This window comes from Protomyctophum parallelum (genome assembly GCF_964188405.1).
Source record: "Protomyctophum parallelum genome assembly, chromosome: 8".
Classification (NCBI taxonomy): domain Eukaryota; kingdom Metazoa; phylum Chordata; class Actinopteri; order Myctophiformes; family Myctophidae; genus Protomyctophum; species Protomyctophum parallelum.
The window spans coordinates 9920961-9940529 of NC_139703.1; the positions used below are offsets into that span (position 1 = coordinate 9920961).

Here is a 19569-nt window from a genome sequence, read left to right on the forward strand (position 1 = left end):
AAAATCAGATCTTGAACACAACAAAACCTAAACTCAGGATTAAACTGGAGAAATCTAAAAATGATTGGATCAGACTTCCTTCAGATACATGGCGAATGCATTCATTCCTTGCATTGTACCTACACATGTTGCGACTTGCGGTCGCAACATGTGTAGGCACAGTGCACTGAAGTTTTTTAATTCCCCCCTCTATAGTATTAAAGGGTACTGGAAAATGGACTTGGACTTGCACTGAACTTTTGCACTATTACATTGCACCAGCACTATTGCACTTGGGTTACTGTACAGTATGGATATTTATTTGATGCCAGTGGTGAAGGTGAAGGTGAAGCTCTAAACTGAATTTCGTTGTTTCATGTAAGCAATGACAAATAAAGATCTATCTATCTATCTATCTATCTATCTTAGAATCATACTTAGTTGGGCAAAGGGGCATGTCGAGATCACATCGAAAACCACATCCATGTCGGTCAGCGGTACAAAATGTCCACATAGAAAACCCTGCACATTGACATGTTCTGAAGGGAATTTAAGCTGCAGAATCTTGAAATGTGAGGATAACCTCGCTCCATGTATAGACTGCAGGTGTAAGTCTTGTCAGTGCCGATGGTTTCTTATAGTAGCCTCTGAGGTTCCTGAGGTTCACGATCAAACTTCACGTCCTTTAAAGCATCTTTACTCTGACAAGAATCTCAACCTATCTCATGACCTCCAATTTCAGAAGTAGCATACTTTGACGATTTATTATTGGAAATCCCATTGGCTAACAAGTTCCTGAGAGGGATGGTGGAATGGGACACAATCAATGATGGTTTATGCAGGCCTGGTGAAAGAGAGAACAATGCTTAAATGCAGAATCAATAGCTATGTACTTGTGAGGGTAAGTGGGTGACGTGTGATGAACATATACAGTACATACCAAATGCCCAAGCCAGATCTCTTTGCAAGGTCCACGTTAAAGTTTCAATAAGACTGGCAGAGGTGAGCCCGACAAACATTAGGTTGTAGAGGAAGACGACGTGGAAGTTAGCCAACCAGTTGTGTCGTCCAAAATCTCCAAGCAGATTAAACCTGGTGATGCCTAAAATATCAAACACAGCACAAATTAGTGTAGTTAGTTGATATACTCTCCTAAGACAAGCTGCTAATTGATTGGTTCTCCCAGTCTCTAACTGTAACCCTTGTCCTTGTCCTTACCCAAAGTCCTGGAGAATGCAGGCAGGGCTGAACTGAGCACTAGCAGAGATACACAGTTCCCAATAATCTACAGAAAAAGACATCATTCTATAAGGTCAATTGTTTTTGAGGGAAAGACAAAGACAGGGAAAAGGGAAGTTAGTGTGTATGTGTGTGTGTGTGTGTGTGTGTGTGTGTGTGTGTGTGTGTGTGTGTGTGTGTGTGTGTGTGTGTGTGTGTGTGTGTGTGTGTGCGTGCGTGCGTGCGTGCGTGCGTGCGTGCGTGCATGCGTGCGTGCGTGCGTGCGTGCGTGCGTGCGAATAACCTGTATTATAGTAGTATCCTGCATCCGGGGTTGTAGACCAGTGAACAATGGGGAGCTGTAGAACCCCACCACAGATGAAGTCATCAGATATCTATAACGTTATATAGTTAAGGGAACTGAAGCTTGTCTACTGCTATATGTTCATCAAGGATGAGTAGGCTAGCTTACCTAAACTCGAACGATTACATATGTCACGATCTGACGTTTTCTGCTGTGTTCTAGTGTTCCTTGTTCTTAGTTTGTGTGTTTTAGAGTTACTCTTATTTTGTAGTCTTGTTCCTGTGTTTCCTGTTTGCCTTGTTTGATGTCACCTGCCTTGTCTCACCTCCCTGTATTAGTGTAACCCTAGTCACCTGTGTTCTGTTTACCTGTTAGCCTATCCTATTGTTGATTGTCAGTTGTGTTCACCTGTGTCCTGTTTTTCCCTGCCCTTATATACTGCCCTGTTCTGTCAGTGCCTTGTCGGATTATTATTTGTATGTCTCGGTGTGTTCTGTTCCTGAACCTTTTGTCAATAAATGTCTTGCATTTGAGATCTTCTGCCTCAGCCTTGCTGTCTGCTCTTGGGTCCTACCCTCTTGCCCCGCACACGTGACAACATAAAAAGTGCAAGATAGAAAAGGTATGCAGTACCGTCATTTTGTGAAACCAATGAATATTGAAAGGATACAGAATGAGAATGACTTGTATCACAGCCCCGAGCAAGCCAAACATGGAGAATGAGGCAGTGCCCAAGAGAGGGTCCTTTGACAGGAGAAAGTATAGATGTAATCCAACATATCTGCACTGACTCAGGGGGAATTATTTGCATATATCCATACCATAATATGACATAAATGTAAGGTGCTATAAAGTAACTCAGGATGAAGTTTGTACAGTTGAAGTTTTGTCAAATACCTATCAAATAAGTAATATTGACAAATATATTATAGAGAAATAGCATAACACATGTATTCACTCACTTCCACCCACCGGGGCATAGCCGTTTCATCAAACAGCAATTCAAGCACATGGAAACAAACTATGAGAACACACATTACCTGGGAAAAGAAAAAGACGGTGTCAGTCATCATTCACTTCACGATAAACTGGTTTAATTAAAAAGAACACTGAAATCATTCATGTCTGAGCAAGTAGTTAAGTTGTTACCTACAGTTAGTGCAAGCAACAGCAGCATTGCCAAGGGGTAAACAAGGTTATATATGGGTGCTGTCCTCTGCATTTCTGTCAGGAGAAGCAAGATGTTTGCAAATAATTGTATAAAATATCATACTGTTCATCAAAATATGACTTTAAGAGCGGCCTTACCCAAAATGGTGCGATACATCTGTGTGGAGAGGTACTCATATCTCAGAAGCTCTGCATTTATGTTCAAACAAAAGGTCCCACCTGAGGAGGAAATATAGAGATAAACAGTGTCAAGCGAGCCATTAAACTGAGTTCATCATTATTTACCTCATAGTATGCTTTGTAGTAGGTGGTGTGCAGTAAAACACTGCAATACCATCATTGCCATGATATAATACTGTAGCTCAGTTATTTTTCTTTCTTTTTTTCTAAATGTTTATCCCACGATTTTGTAACCCAGTTTTCTTTTCACCCAGTGCCAATTATCTAATGTGATCCTGGGCGCTACACTTTCTCTGCCAACCTGGGGGGGCAGCGGACTGACCTCATGCCTCCTTCTATGCATGAGGAGTCCAAGCTGCTTCGGGGAATTTCCCCGGCCGGACGTAGCGCGTGGAAGGGACACGTTATTCCGACCAGTTCCTTTCCCCTCCATTAGGTAGTTTTAGAGACCAGGATTATGGCATGTTTTTGTGAGGGTATCTACCCTAGGGGACACGAGGAGAACATGCAAACTCCACACAGAAAGGCCCTATCGCCAACCCCCGCCTCGGGTATGGGCACTGATGACGCGGAGGAGGGAACACGCCGCCAGTGCCCACAGCGTCCCCAGCGGGAATCGAACCCAGGACCTTGTAGCTCAGTTCTTATAGAAGGCTATTATTACAGAGGAACACAGACGGTACTCACTTGTTAGTTTCCTGACGAGAGAGGCTTCCTCCAACACTATGCAGCCCATTGTCTCTTCAATATCCTCCAGTAACTGTCAAATGTCAAATGTCACTGGGTCATTAGAACGCACGCATGCAAGCACTAAAACTGTGAAACAAAACAAAATAACGTGCTATTAGGCCTACTTCTCTCATCCGTGGCTTGACCAGTAGCCTCCTTGTGATGCTAAACATTCGTGACAATCCAAAAGGTGTACATACTGCAAAAGACAATGAAATGTAAGTATGTCTCCGCTATAAAGATTATCAGTTATTATAGTAAACTATTAATGGTGAATAGTTTCATTGCACTTACATAACAGCAATAGTACCCCAGACAGAGACACGCTGGAGTAGAAGTGTGGCAGGTAATATTTCCACAGCTCTAGAAACAGTTAAGATGCATTCTGTGACTTTAATAGATTTTATTTCTCATTAGTGCAAACTGGATAATGAATTAGTTGTCAAATTTCACAGTTTTTGATTGTCATCAGCTTGTCCTGAAAAATAAAGTGAATGTAATATCTCCAGTAAATCACAACAGCATGTCTGAATGAGTGCTGTGCAGATAATTGTCACCACATAGGTGTAATGTGTGTATACAGTATATATATATATATATATATATATATATATAGGCCTATATATATAGGCCTATATATATATTATATACCAACATTTCTGGAATTAAATAAAACCACAAAACAATTAGTTAGTCTATTAAATGGTTATTATTTTTTAGGGCCATTACTTTTCTACATTGCTAACGTACTTGGACTCAAGGTTGAACTGTACCTATTTTGGTGGTCAAAGTTCACACTTAACACTCTTTATTCACTGGTGTCGTGTAAGTGATATTTCTTTCTAAGTGTTATATTTTGATAGCACACTTGGGCAACATACAGCCCAGACCCAGCCCTTTGACCATTTCAACCCGGGCCGGTCCCCCAAAGGATTAAAGTGAAAAAAGGCAGCAGATTTTGATCTAAATCTATTTAACTCAATGCAAGCAACTGTATATGTACTAAAATGGTAAATATCAAATCTTTATAATTGAGAGACAGTCTTCCTTGAGTCCATATGTAACTAAATGCAATGGTCATCAGTAAGCTATGAAGTGGTGCATATGTACCGTAATTTCCGGACTATAAGCCGCACCTGAATATAAGCCGCACCAGCCAAATTTAGGGAAAATCCCATAAACAAGCCCCACCGGAATATAAGCCGCACTGGACTATAAGCCGCAGCTACGTTAGCTCAGAGCCTGAGATGGCTCTGCGTTAGCTGTAAAAATCCATAGATTAGCCGCACCGTTGTATAAGCCGCAGGGTTCAAATCATGGGTAAAAAGCCGCGGCTTATAGTCAGGAAATTACGGTATATACCGGTAATTGGTGTCTTACTCTAGTCTTGACCCAAACGTATACTTTTGACAATTAAGAGACGTGTGTTCCATATGTTATATGATAGAATATAAATTGAGCTCAAGTCACTGCGGGGGGAAAAACATGTTAAAAGAAAGCTCAGAGAAGGGTCTTGACTCTTGATGACAAAAGATGTTGCCTGTTATCTCCTATGGCACCAACATCAATACAGCATGGAATAGTGGACAAAATAAAATCAAAGTCTGCTTGGATCTGAGAGGAAAGATCTCATCAAATGGTGGTCTGTGCCTCAAATGCTGAATAAATAAGGACCTTGATATAAAAAGGGTTGAAAACCACTGTGTATTGCTTAAATGGGGAGGGGGGGCTTACCACAGAGACCACCTCTGGCAATGCTGTCATGGAGAAAGGCAGACGCCACCCACATCAAACCCATCATCACAAGAGCTAAGAGAAGAAGGACAACTCCTGTCTCAAACACACGCGCCATCACACCCTTTAAAAGCAACACTAGGGGTTATTCTTTTTAATGTTTATCGTGAGCATTTGGAAAATTATTATCACATAAAACAAAATTGCTACCTTCCTGGAGCCTGGAAAACCTTCCGACTCGGTGAAGAAGTAGGCAAACGGTAGGATGAAGACAAGACAGAGGTTGGAGAAGATAAATACTAAATTCCAGAATCCTGTGATGGTAGAATGGAAAACGCAACCTTAAAATCAAGAGATATCTTTTTAGATTATATTTGTTATCAGGTGTCATGTCCGTACAAATTTTTAGCTTTTATTATTTTTACATTATAATGTTCTTATTTCGATCACAAGACCCAATTACTGCATGTCAAGTCTCCAGGTTTTCTTCAGAATATGTATATGACACTTATTAAGTGTGGTCAACTAGTGTCAAATGTTTTATTTGCAAGGACCCCCTTAAGTTCTTAACTGAGTGTACAAATGGTGTACAAACGGAAAACAAATCCATTTGAACAATCAGTTACAGACCTGTTATGGTCATTCAGGACGAGCTCTTTATGTTTCTGGTCAGACTTTCCGTGGCAAAAATGTCCACCACAAGTCAGCATGGCGATGAGCCAATGACCCCTGATTGTTATAACTTGTAGGGTTTATTATAATCATAAAATACTTATTGATTATGATTACCATATAAAAGGGACCCGTTGAGCCACTGCGTGTAGGAGCTTTGTGTGAATCCGAGCAAGAGCTCATTGGACAGGATGGACATGGGCAGCAGTAGAACGGCACCCACAGAGACAGACAGAGAGAACGTACACAGCCACAAGCTGGTGAAATTAGAGGTTAATTAGGGCTGTCAGGAGTCATCACCATGATATTTTTGTTCATGATTTATTAACATATATTATATGTTATATATTATACAAATATTTGTGATTAATGATTTAATTCTATTTTTGGCATTGAACATTGGAACACAAAATATATACAAAACAGATAATAATTTATAATACAATAACCCCCCTCAACCAATGCTTTTATGATACTGTTCAAATGTTCAAAAATAGTGGAAACTAATCTACAAGCTCACAATGCGTTGCATTGTGACACATTGTGATCTTGTAGATCTGCTATTTCCACTATTTATGAACTTTTTTTTTAAATGTATACATAGATTTACCAGATACCAATTTATGCACACGAATGGAAACGTTTCTGATGATTCGGCATGTAATAACTGTGACAGCCGTATTGTGTACCAACCATATTATATAGGCCTATTCATATCCTGGCAAATAGTGTGATGATTCATTTACTCAATCATATCTTATTTACTCACACCATTTTGTTGACTTTTTTGTCTTCAATGTTATCTGCAAAGGCAAAAGCACTTTTTAATGATACTTTTTATGTTAAAGTCAAACAGGCCAGACCAGAAACCATACAGAAGCCGAAACTACAATCTCCTTGAACTCATAACAGTGCAATGCTGTGTAGGGCAGCCTACTCTTTCAAACAGCCGTAAGCTAAACAGCTGGAGAAAGTGAAACTATGAAACAAAAATGCATGTAATAAACTCAACTGCAAGTTTGCTCGAGGAAGAATGTTATATAAAATGAAGTAAATGAATATTTGTTTACATAGGTTTGTTTAGTAAAACAAAAATACTAGTTGGAATCACTGACTGAATTATAGAGTGCTGTGCAAGGGCAAAAAGACAGTTCAAATTCCCAATTTAACAACATACAAACCTGTAATGAACTCAGAGCTCTTCTTGTAGTAGCTAATCACCAGGTGGGAAACAATATACAGACAGATGAAAAGTAGGATACAGATCTGTGGGTTAGGAATGAGGTATTTATTTGTAATAGCCTATGTCAGATATAGAGAACCCATACAGCATAAGCAATCCAGATGTAAATATTCATAACTTGATGGACAAATGCCTATTTGTAGTCGCCTATGCCCTATGGTTTTAGTGATAGCCTAATTTTCCTATACTATCTCCATATCATTTTGGTACATAGACATAGGCCTATACAGAGTATATCTACATTGCAGTATTGGTAATTTTACTTAAATTAAAACAGGCTACAGGCTACAGAGTACTTCTTCCATCACTGATTCCATCATTGAAGGACATATAGGACCATACTCACGATAGTCTCCCTGACCCGTTTATAGAAAATCTGCTCCCGGACCGACATGTCTTCTGATACTTCCATCTTCCTTTAAACATTGTCAAATATGCTCTAATATGCTGGGGAGAACGAAGGCTTTCTTTATCTCTACCAAACATATATAAATTGTTCTTCTGGTGGCTGCTGCTGTGTGATCGCAGTTTAGGGGACAGCCAGGTAACACATGACATTATTAATGTGGTGGGCGTGGTGAGGGAAGTGCAAGCACAGGTGTTTTCCCCACACAAGCGTTACCACCCTGTTCTAGTAATTGTTTTTTTCACAAATCTTTATTTAGAACAATCATGACATCTCAAATGAAATAAGTTTTGGAATGACTAAATTTGGATTTATGTATGAACTGAAGTGCCATGTGTGCCGTGATACAGGAGAACCTCAATGGAAACAAGTCCTCAGGACTTTTTGAAGTTATCCTTTTAGACCAAGTGTATGACAGTGCTCGTACTTATATGCATTTCTGTATAATAAAGTATTCAATTGATCAATCAATCTATGGATTATGGTCAGATCAGGCCTTGTATGGCCAAAATAATGACAACCCACCCAGTCACTTGACAGTGCATGGTGCTCTTATGCCACCCTATGGTCAATGTAGATCATTTCCAAAGCCTATACTGCCTGTTTGTGTATCTTCTGAAACAGCTTTTAAAACACAATCAGACTGCCTTGGATGTGAATTATTACAAAATTATACCGACCATTGTCAAATCAACCCCATCAGCTGCTATGATCAAGACATTTGAATCTGTATAGGTCATTATCGCATAATACATTTATAGTAAAATGTTGTCTGTGGACCCCAGGAAGACTATCTGACTGCCATGGCATCAGCTAATGGGTATCATTTTCAAATAAACAAATAAATAAATAATAAGCATATAAATGAGTTCTAGCAACAACACACATAACTACTGCCTACTACTCCAGGTTGTTGTAAGTCTTCTCCGCTGCAAGATTCTGCGCACACACACACACACACACACACACACACACACACACACACACACACACACACACACACACACACACACACACACACTCACACACTTGTTGAAATGTACCCATTCTAATTTCTACGTAGGCCCTAGCCCTACTGTGAATAAAATGAATGAATCAATCAATCAATCAATCAATCAATCAATCAATCAATCAATCAATCAATCAATCAATCAATCAATCAATCTCCTCTGTAGCCTACAGTAGTGGTTAGTTTTCAGTACGTGACTGTTATGGTCTGAGGGCCTATATGCTGTGTACTTGTACTTGTACATGAGAGCACAATGTATAATGTATTGTGTACTCATCTCAGACAGCAAGGTCAGCTTGCTGCAGTAAGTTTGTTATGTCTCAAGTGTACGTCATTAGGATCCAGCTATATATGTTCGGTCTGTATAATAAAATCTTGTGAACGTCTTAGCGTGATACTGCCTCGTGTCATGTTATTTGTTCTCCCGGGCCCGTTCGTCTGTCCGCCGCCGGACCAAGGAACACTTCAACCGGGCCGTCACACACCACCCAGCCTACACACACAATACCGGTCTGTCAGAACCAGACGAGGGTCCACTGTCCAGTACTTAAAAGATTACAACAGTGACCACCCAAAAATAATGTGGAGACCTCCCTCCCACCCTGACGAGCACATGGAATTGTAGAAGTTGAGGCATTATTGAGTTAATTGCGAACGCAGTGAGCCACTTACTATGACAGCAAGGGCTGAATGTCTGTCTGTGTCTGTCCCGCTGTTACACCACCCGCCCGCCACCAGAGGGCGCAGCTGTAGCACACACACACACACACACACACACACACACACACACACACACACACACACACAGGGCGCAGCTGTAACACACACACACACACACACACACACACACACACACACACACACACACACACACAAGCTGCGTTCGCTTCCCGCGTTTGCGCGTCTTACTTGTTATTATGAAAATAAATAGCAGAGCTCAGCTATTTTCTAAAACATCGCCTATTTGACAATTTGGACAGTTTGACCCGTAGGCTATAGACAGTTTGTTGATTACTTTTGATGCAATGATGGACTTTTTTATTCATTTTAAAGTCCTTTAAATTCTCTTACTCAATGGCTCTGATCTGGGGAGGGGACCCCCTAAAATCATGTAGGACTGGGGGACCCCCCCTGGGGAGAACACTGGCCTACTTGCCTTGAGCTACTGCATGGAGCACTCAGAACTGGAGTCAGCTGGGTGAAGTGCCATGCTGTTTGCATGCGTAGGCCCTACTCTGGACTCTGGAGCAGTGGAGTAGCCCTGAAACATGACTGTCATAACCATGAGCGTCATGTGAACCATGGCTAACTCTGGAGTGGAGTGAATCAATCACGGAAATCGTGTGCATGTGTATGTGGAAATGACCGGATGTCGTTTTTTGAAGTAGACGGACTCGGCTCAGAGCCCGCCTACTTAAAAAAAAAAACGATATCCGGTCATTTCCACACCGGATGGGACTGGTTAAAATTCGGGCTCTTCACTCCGTATTTTCCCACGGTGGCGCTCAGGACAGGATAGGAACACACTCTGGGAACACATAAATATCACATAGCGATAGACAGTGTGTCGAACTCGAACATATTTGATCCATCCAGAGATCTCCTATTCGGATAGACCAGGAGGACCTAATATCGATCTGAAAGGCGGAACGGAACCGTGGATGGAATATGGACTGTGTAAGTAGCTAATTAACCTACTAGCTTAGCAGCAAAACAACAAAGATCAGTAGACCATAATAGAGTACTGAATTCAGAGCAGGATTTGTCGAATTTGAAAGGCAAAATGAAAAGTGGAATACACTAGCAGTTGAGATGAGCTAGCTTAGCAAACTTTATGTGATCATGCTACAAAGCTACATAAACTATACCCATTGGAAATAAAATGCTATAATATTATATATCGTCAGCTAACCTTAATGTTAGCACTCAGTCTCTGCTTATATAGAGTGAAATTAATTCAGAAGCCATGTTTAACATGGGATGAAATGCTCTGATAACTTTTATAAACCACCTGCGGTTGGCTAACCTTCGCAAGCTATGCTAACTACTAGCCCTACAAGCAGAACCCAATGGTACTGAAGTTTCTGACATTTTTTAGACCGGTTCGGTTCGGATTGGGCTGACCCAGGGGGTTCCGAGAGGGGCTAGCTAACTACAATGGCTATTATGTTCGCCAGTCAGCCAAAATATGTGATGGTAGACCAGAATGGTGGTATTTTTCATTTTTTGTTGTTATGACATGCCAGCGCGTCCGAGACTAACGTCAGTCTTGTAACTTAAAGGAGTTTTGATGTCATGCACTTTAAACTCCATCGTTCAACAATGATGAATGCATCATAATGCTTGGATCTGAAGTTCTGAATTAAATGTGAGCTATAGTTAGTTACATGAATACACAAACACGTCTGTTTCTATACAATTATATTTCCCTAATGATTACTTAGAGTCTTAGACGTTTTCTCTCCAGCAATGACACAAGGAGTCCAGGATTATTGCGACCGCAATAGTCATAACGTCAACTTAAATTATTGTGACATCACAGGCTTACGAGTTCTTACGAAGTTGTGAAATGTTAGTGCTTTAAAATAGTATGTTTCTATTGATTAAAAAGTAAGTTGTTTCTATCATGCCCAAATAGCAAAAAGCTGGTCTTCTTGAATTGGGCCCATTAACGAATCAAGGGCTAACAATACTAACAACCCAGGCTGTGATGTTTGTTTAGCCATGTCATGCGGGCAATAGTATTTATAGCAGCAGGCAAACACTCAGTAAATGTATGTCCTTGTCTCCGCTGAAGAATACATTTTATCTTTCAGATTCCAGCTGCTCTCGATGATCTTGAGGGCAAGAAAGACTTGGTCACAGAGGGCAAGTTTTTTCTTTGCATTATTAAATGTTACTGAATTAAGGAAACGCATATGTACAATACATGGTGTATGAACGGATATCTGACTCCGTGCCACTGCACAGTTGAAGAATTGATATACTGTAATTTGTTGCACACGGTTTTGCACTACGAAATAACTGATCTAGTACAAGGAGCCCACAACGCGTCATGCTGAGAAGCATTGGGAGCCTATAGATCTGCTATTTTTAGTGTGATACGGTGTACAACTAGGCCTATAAGTATAAATCCAGTTAACTATTGTCTCTTCATTTCGTTCCAGACCCAGAGCATAATGTTTATACCAGGTTTATGAAGTCTCATAGATGTTATGACCTGGTACCTACCAGCTCCAAACTGGTGGTGTTTGATACATCACTTCAGGTAATACAATCGCCTCAAATGTTAAAACGTCTTACCCACTGACGGGTATTACTTGAATTACTCTATTATTTGTCTTTGAAACAGGTGAAGAAGGCATTTTTTGCTCTAGTTTCCAATGGCGTGAGAGCAGCACCTCTATGGGACAGTAAAAAGCAGTGTTTTGTTGGTAAGGCCAACATGTGTTTGGATCAGTTCTACAATTAATTTATGAAGTAAAACATTTATGTATTACCGGTAATGAATGAGACTCCATTTAAACGTATTTTCTTGCAGGTATGCTGACTATCACGGACTTCATCAATATACTGCATCGCTACTACAAGTCTCCTTTGGTAAGAAAAAATCAACATTGTAAAAAAATACTCATCACAAAATTGAGGCATTCGTAATCTTAGTCTCTTTTTGGCCTAGTTGTTGATGCTTTTCTCCTATTTTTAATATTTTCAGGTCCAGATATACGAGTTGGAAGAACACAAAATAGAGACGTGGAGAGGTAAGGACATTTATCTATAGGTTATTGTACTGGTATGTCTGATCATCTACTCTGGTTCACTTGAACCACAATCTTCTCTTTCTTTATTACAGAAGTATACCTTCAAGACTCATTCAAACCCCTGGTCAGCATATGTCCAAATGCAAGGTAGATTTATTTTGCTTTTACTTTCATTTTTAACCCATTCTAACCGGGCACCCATTTTGGTGTCAGCATCATGTTATGCTTTAGCTATTTAAAAATAGCAGATCTACAAGCTCATATCGCGCCACCGAGTGGCGCGATACGAGCTTGTAGGTCTGCTATTTTTGAAAAAAATCGAAGAACGACTGACATTTTTAGAATCTGATCTCAGGTCAGAATGGGTTCGTCAGACCAGCGTGTGTCCAGTGGAAACCTCGTATGAATCTGATCTCAGGTCAGAATGGGTTAAAGCTTTACTGTCCAAACTAGTGATATTTGTCTCTGTTCCAGCTTGTATGATGCAGTATCATCTCTGTTGAAAAACAAGATCCACAGACTGCCTGTGATTGACCCATTGACAGGGAACACACTCTATATTCTCACACACAAGAGGATCCTCAAGTTCCTTAAGCTTTTTGTGAGTATTTAGCTCTGTTGTTTTTTCAAACCCCCCCTAGTTTTATTAACCAACATTTCTGTATTCATTTTATTTCTCACATCTCAATATTTCATTCTAAATGTGCAGCACATGGTCTATCAGTAGGGCATTAAGCAACTAGTCGACTATTCAACTAGTCGACCTTGTTGGTACTAGTTGATAAGAAAAGAAAAAAAAATCCCCCGATTTTGTAGGCCTCAAGATCAGGTAGATTATAGTTATAGTCACCAATGTACACAGTTTTTAAATGTACACTTATTTTTACATAATAGGTAGTTAAACAACTAGTCGACTAGTAAACTAGGCAACTAGTCTAGATGACTAGAAGTGAAAGCCCCATCTATTAGCCATAGTCAATAACCTGTTATTACCTCTTTGTTTATTGTTCTATAGCCACATGACTTTACGCATTCGTGATCTCTGTTATTGTTTTCAGATATCGGAGATGCCAAAACCTGCTTTCTTAGGTCACACCCTAGAAGAATTGAGTATTGGAACATTCCAAAACATAGCCGTGGTGCGTTCAGATACACCACTCTACACAGCACTTGGCATTTTTGTCGAACAGAGAGTGTCGGCCCTACCTGTTGTGGATGACAATGGTATGTGTTAGCAGGGTAGATCATTTTATGAATGAATGACTACTAGGACAGCTACTGCATTATGTGGCACATATTGATGCACTTTATCTCTTGCAGGTCGAGTAAAGGACATTTACTCCAAATTTGATGTCATAGTAAGTATTCTTTTATTGTACTCAATATTTATTAGCACCTGAGCAGATCTTGTGTCACAAAATATGTGAATGTTCCATTTTAGTGTAACACTTGGCAAGCAATGACAATACTCTAGGCTCTGTAGTCCCATGTTTCCTGAAGGTGGCATTACCGTTTCCTGTTCAAGTTCATTTACCCATGGCTTCGGCAGTAGGTTTGAATGGGAAATGCATATTATGTGTCTGCCCTGGACTACAGTTATGCACATAGCATATTGTCTATTGTTGTCAGTGCTGCTCTTTGACCCATTTAAATCATACTTACTCATTATCTGCAGTAGTCTTTACCGTGCCATCACGTGTGTGGAAAAGGATCTATTCCTCTGCTCTGGCTGGGCCACCATTTATCGATACAAATTTTGTCTTCCACTTCAATTGGTTGTTGGTGGTTCTTTTGAGTCCACTCCCAGACATTTCTGCCCAGAGCTCTCTTCTCTAGCAATTCCTGGGGTGTACTCTTGTCGTTGTTCATTGGTTGTTCCATTTCTGGGCTTGTCGGGTGTAATTAGATTTTATGGCAGAGTAAGTCTAATCTACTTTTTTATTTTTATATATTTTATATATTATTATTTGTAAATGAATCCCATTCCCAGCTTGAACATTTCCGCCAGATTCACATTGCTAATTATGTGTGTCCACCAGAAGTTTTGTATTGAGGGCAGATGTTAATGAATGTTTGCAGAAAGTTTGGTGTTTTTTTATTTTACGTTTTATTCTCCATCTCTGGTCCATACAACATCACCTGTTTCTCGTAGGAGTTAAATATGCATACTTTGGTATTGATTGACAGACACATTTCTTCCCCCGAGTATGTTTAATGGCACCCGAGCCCTATTGACCCTGCTTTTTACGTCAGCATCTGTCCCTTCATTGGTGTCCACAACACTGGTTTTGGAGTGGAGCTTTATCCCCTGTGTCTGTGCTGTACTGGGTGCAAGACCAAGGGTCTGTCTTTCTCCTGTATTTGTATTGGTGTGTGAGAAAGGAGAACTGGTATTGGTATGGAAAGTAAGGGTCATTCAGCAGCTCTCACATTTTCCAATGAATCCCATTTCTTTTCCCTTCAGTTGTTTCCCCTCATGATCCTGTCAATTGCCAGGAGGAACAGGAATGGTGAAAATAGACATGACTGCTTGATGCCCGTCTTGACATTAAAGCTCTGGAATAGCTGCCATGCATGCATGCATGACTTTGCATGAAGTTTCGTCATACAGTATGAGTTCTTAATTGAGTTTATGGTCTTGGTGGGAATTCCATAGTGGTCCATTAGGCACTATAGTGTGGCCCTGTCTAAGCTGTGAAATATTTATCAAGTTGATTGATGTGGGACGTGTTCCCTTCCAAGACTGTACTATGATGATGCGTGTTGCTATGTGGTCTGCATGAGCCATCTTTCCTGAATTGTGCTTGCTGGTCCCTGAGCATCTTGTCTACAGCTTCCTGGAGATTGTTTAGAATTTTACTGGGTACAGAAAGTAGGGGGAGCCAGGCCAAATGTACTTGTTACATTTTCTTGTGCCACCTTTCTTTGGCACTTCCACAATGTGACCCTCTGCCCATTCTGTGGGTGTGTTTCCAATTCCAAAAGAAGCCGTAGATTATACTATGTTTACTATGGTTTTCTGTTGCTTGATTGCAATTCTTTTTTCTTTTTTTCCCCCTCTGTCACACTTATTTGTAATGGTATCCTGCTGACAACAAAATCCAGGCTAAAGTCATGATTTATGATCCTGCCAAATTATTGAATTGTATTTTCTTGCCATATGTAAGGCATTAATGCTGTAGATTAGAATTATAATTAAAAGTGTGTGTGTGTGTGTGTGTGTGTGTGTGTGTGTGTGTGTGTGTGTGTGTGTGTGTGTGTGCACAGAATCTTGCAGCAGAGAAGACTTACAACAACCTGGACATAACTGTGACCAAGGCCCTGCAACACCGCTCTCAGTATTTTGAAGGGGTGTTGACCTGCAATAGTCACGACACACTGGAGGCCATCATCAACAGACTGGTGGAGGCTGAAGTGAGAGTGGGGCATGCGAGAGTGGGAGTGAGAGAGGCTGTCGGCAATGCTTCTTGTATAACTTTGTCATTGGCAGAAACTTTGTATGTCCAAAACCGTTAAAGCCCGGTCACACATCTGTGTCGGATGTGCCCAAACGGCAGCTTCCCTATTCACTTCCATATGTGAAAAACGGTGCTCAATGTCCTGTTGCGGCACATTGTATAGACGCTAAAGAGAGAGAGAGAGAGAGTGTGTGTGTGTGTGTGTGTGTGTGTGTGTGTATATATATATATATATATATATATATGCGCGCACACACACACGTATGCATCTGCATCATTATAGGTGAACATTGTCAAAAGATGATCAAAAATAGTGATGATAGAAGATCTACAAGCTGACGATGCATAACGAGGCATTTTGAGTTTGTAGATCGGCTATATTTGCTTGTTTTGAAAATACATTTGTACCCAACAACGATGATATCGAATTTGAAGACTGTCTAAATTGTTTAAGCATACATGCTTCTGCTCGTGCCGGATAACATTTGTCATCTATACCTCTCAGGTTCACAGGCTGGTGGTGGTGGATGAGCAGGAGGTGGTGAAGGGTATTGTTTCCCTCTCAGATATTCTTCAGGCACTGGTGCTCACTAACGGGGTTGAGGGTAAGTGTAAATCTCTTCCCCCACTTCAAACGCATGCATCACTTTTAGACCAAATGAGTTAAGTATATATTTGAGTGCTTGTCTTTTCTTCTCAATAAAAAGTAAGTGAATTTTTTTAAATATTTGAGTGATAATATAGTAGATATGAAAGGAAATTTAATTAATATATATTTTTTTTATCATCAGGAACCGCTTGATGGAAGATCTCTACCAACATTGGATATGGATGTGGATTTTAAAAGAAATAAGGCCAGAGGAAAGGCAAAACAGAGGGAGTTAAGGGGCTGTGTCCACAGAAAGCTTTTTTATTTTGTTTAAAAGTGTGTCTTCTTTTGCTTTTGTTGGTTGAAAAAAAGTTTCTTCATGAAGTGGCCAGGGAGCTCCGCCAAAAAACATTGGCTGCTAAGAGCGCTGAAACACGGGGTGCAGCGTTGAGAAGGATCGCTCCTCCTATCTGCCATAGAAATGCATGGCAAAAGGCACTAGCGGCTCAAAAACGTTTTCTGTGGACACCACCTCGACAGCAGTGTATTTTTATATTCCCATATTTCTGCCCCATTATTTTTCCACATGAAGAATTTTTTTTCCTGCAAGCATATGAAGTCCAGCAGCTTTCACTTCAGTAATATTAAAACATGGTTATAGGTTATACAGGAGAACCTGTAATTCAAATTCCAAACCAGTCAAAAGAAATGAAAGAGCACACAAGACCTCTGAAATGGACCTATAGTTGCTCAGGGTGGCCCAGCATCCCTTTCTCCGCTTTGGCTGTTGCTGTGTTCGGAGGAGGCCCATTTATCTAATCTTAGGTTATACCTATTAGACCATTGGTTTTCAACCCTTTTCATATCAAGGTCTATTATTTATTCAACATTTGAGCCACGGACCACGGATGAGATTTAGCCTCTCAGACCCAAAACGCAAGAATATTTTGTCCACAATTCCATGATGCATTGATGTTGGTACCATTAGGAGAGATGACAGGCAAACGTTGATCAAAATAATTCCCAAATTGTGTAGACTTCTTGTAAATTAAGTAATGCAGACATTTAACAATAATTTAACTCTTGAGAGCGTAAAATGAAACCAAATGGACCTGGGAGGGTCCATTTGGTTTACGCACTCCATTAGACCACTTTATTAGACAACTGAAAGCTGTCCTTAAACCTAAATAATTCTGAAAATGATTTTCCAGCATTGCCATGTCCAGTACACCGACTTAATCCAAGGATAGCGTTATTTTAAGCACAGTGGAACTTGCAGACTGTAGGTGGGTTTCCATCCACCTGTTTTAATGCATTTTGAATAATATATGTGTAATTACTAATTAATTGAAATGGCAGGAGGGGGAAAAAAAGAAACGAATGCTACTTGACAGAAGTGGGAAAGTTGGCATCAAGATGCAGTAATGGTTCAAAGCGAATGTATCAGATGTATTATAATCTGCCGTTGACTAATGCGCTGTAATGAACTGCAGGTCAGCTGCATGTAATACAGTGATTTATAACTCATAGAGGTATATTTTTTATTATAAACAGCTATGATAAATTATGTATTGAAAGTGAAACATTTCTATATTTACCTGTAAATATTCATATATTGGCAACATGTATACACCAGTGTATGTTACTTACAACTGAGCGATAAATCGGTCGGGGTCTCCTGTAAATGCAAACTCTTCATAACTGATTGGGTTTGCCTGGTGCTCTATTGATTAGGTCATCCTGTTGTGATCTATGGAATGTTCACATTGTTGATAAAGCATTCTTTTTCCGAATTTCGCTAAAAAATTGTGCAACATTTGGATGGAAACTTGTTAATTGGATATTCAGTAATATTTTAGTTATTCTGGCATGTAAGACATGTCTAGTATTGATGGTCTTACTGCAAGTTCTCTTAATTATAGACTTAAAGATTTATATTTCATTGTACAACTGTGTTGATTGCTGAAACTAGCTTTAAGCTTGTTCTGTTATATTCGATGAGCAACACCACTGTACGATGGAGTACAAATTAAGCATAACCTGGGATGCCACTTGAAGCTCCTAAGACAATGAATGATGTGCTCCTGGCGAACTTTTGAATGTCTTTAGTGTACCTGTACTGTTACAGATTACATTATTGTGCTATATTCCATTTTCCCAATGCACAACCACTGAATATTTATGAGTTGTGTGATTTGCATTTTTGATGTTTTGCATTCTCTAAAATTCAACATATCCAATCTTAAGTTCAGTTTCTTGTGTTTTCAAATATAAGGTTCAAGACAGTTGGTGATCGTTCGGTTCAGAAGATAGTTGAGGCATCTGGCATTTATGTAATGTGAAGTAGGCCAACAGGCTTACTCTACTGTGGAAGTTCAGTGTAATTAAAGAGTATTAGCTGCTTCATTGCTGCACAATCTTGGTTAGTGGACCAGTGAGCCGTTGCTTAAAATCATGGTCAAATTATCAAATGTCATTAATGTTTTGCTACAGTCCCTTTTCTTTTTAAGGTCTGTCTTCTGGTTTGTGTTAAAGATGACTGATAAATTGGATGGCATGTCACTAAAACAAGTCAGTTTTATTTTTATTTTCATCTTCACATTCATTATGAGAATGTTATCAAAATCAATTCTTGTTAAGCCAATCTTGGAATGCAATTTCCTGTGACTCGCCCCATTTCCTGTTGCTGACATGGAGTCAGAATGCGATGATATAAAATGTGTACAACTATATTTAAATGCACAGTTTTCTACTAATTTGATGTGAGATTTTAATTTAAGGGATGAGCAATAAATACTCTTATGAGACTTGTTTAATTGCTTCAATAGTTGAGTATGGGCATGTCAGTTTTAGACTGGTCAGGTCAGATGTAGTCTCCCATATCCAGGCTTTCAGAGGACTCCCTCTACTCCGCTTACTGAAGGCAGAGTAGGTGGAGCACAGAGTATTATGGCAATGTGAGACTAGATCAGATAATGTGGAACACTGAAGGCCACAAGTACCCGAAGAGCAGGAGGTGGTCACTTGTTTAACTTTACATCCATTTCACACACATTCCTTCACAGATAAAAAAACAAATATTTATTACTATAGAAGTTACGTACACAAATTGCAATA

At 39.9% G+C, this 19569-nt stretch overlaps 2 protein-coding genes across 2 annotated transcripts; one reads left to right on the forward strand and one right to left on the reverse strand.

Moving 5' to 3' along the window:
- Window positions 1-319: 319 nt before the first annotated feature.
- LOC310863806 (limb region 1 homolog-like protein) lies at window positions 320-7722 on the reverse strand. Its single transcript, XM_083772298.1, has 17 exons — window positions 7576-7722; window positions 7168-7252; window positions 6756-6789; window positions 6104-6243; window positions 5525-5628; window positions 5315-5438; window positions 3875-3943; window positions 3706-3779; window positions 3539-3611; window positions 2810-2890; window positions 2655-2725; window positions 2464-2541; window positions 2172-2245; window positions 1502-1592; window positions 1198-1264; window positions 920-1081; window positions 320-823 (listed from the first exon to the last, which is right to left on the reverse strand). Exons 1-17 carry the CDS (start codon window positions 7639-7641, stop codon window positions 693-695), a joined length of 1524 nt encoding a protein of 507 aa, XP_083628424.1. The 5' UTR covers window positions 7642-7722; the 3' UTR covers window positions 320-692.
- A 2403-nt stretch (window positions 7723-10125) lies between these two features.
- On the forward strand, window positions 10126-19262 carry prkag1 (protein kinase, AMP-activated, gamma 1 non-catalytic subunit). Its single transcript, XM_083770404.1, has 13 exons — window positions 10126-10321; window positions 11461-11512; window positions 11812-11912; window positions 11997-12078; window positions 12186-12244; window positions 12360-12405; window positions 12498-12552; window positions 12880-13006; window positions 13464-13629; window positions 13726-13763; window positions 15673-15819; window positions 16369-16468; window positions 16655-19262. The coding sequence occupies exons 1-13, from the start codon at window positions 10313-10315 to the stop codon at window positions 16663-16665; spliced, it is 993 nt and encodes a 330-aa protein (XP_083626530.1). The 5' UTR covers window positions 10126-10312; the 3' UTR covers window positions 16666-19262.
- Window positions 19263-19569: the final 307 nt, after the last annotated feature.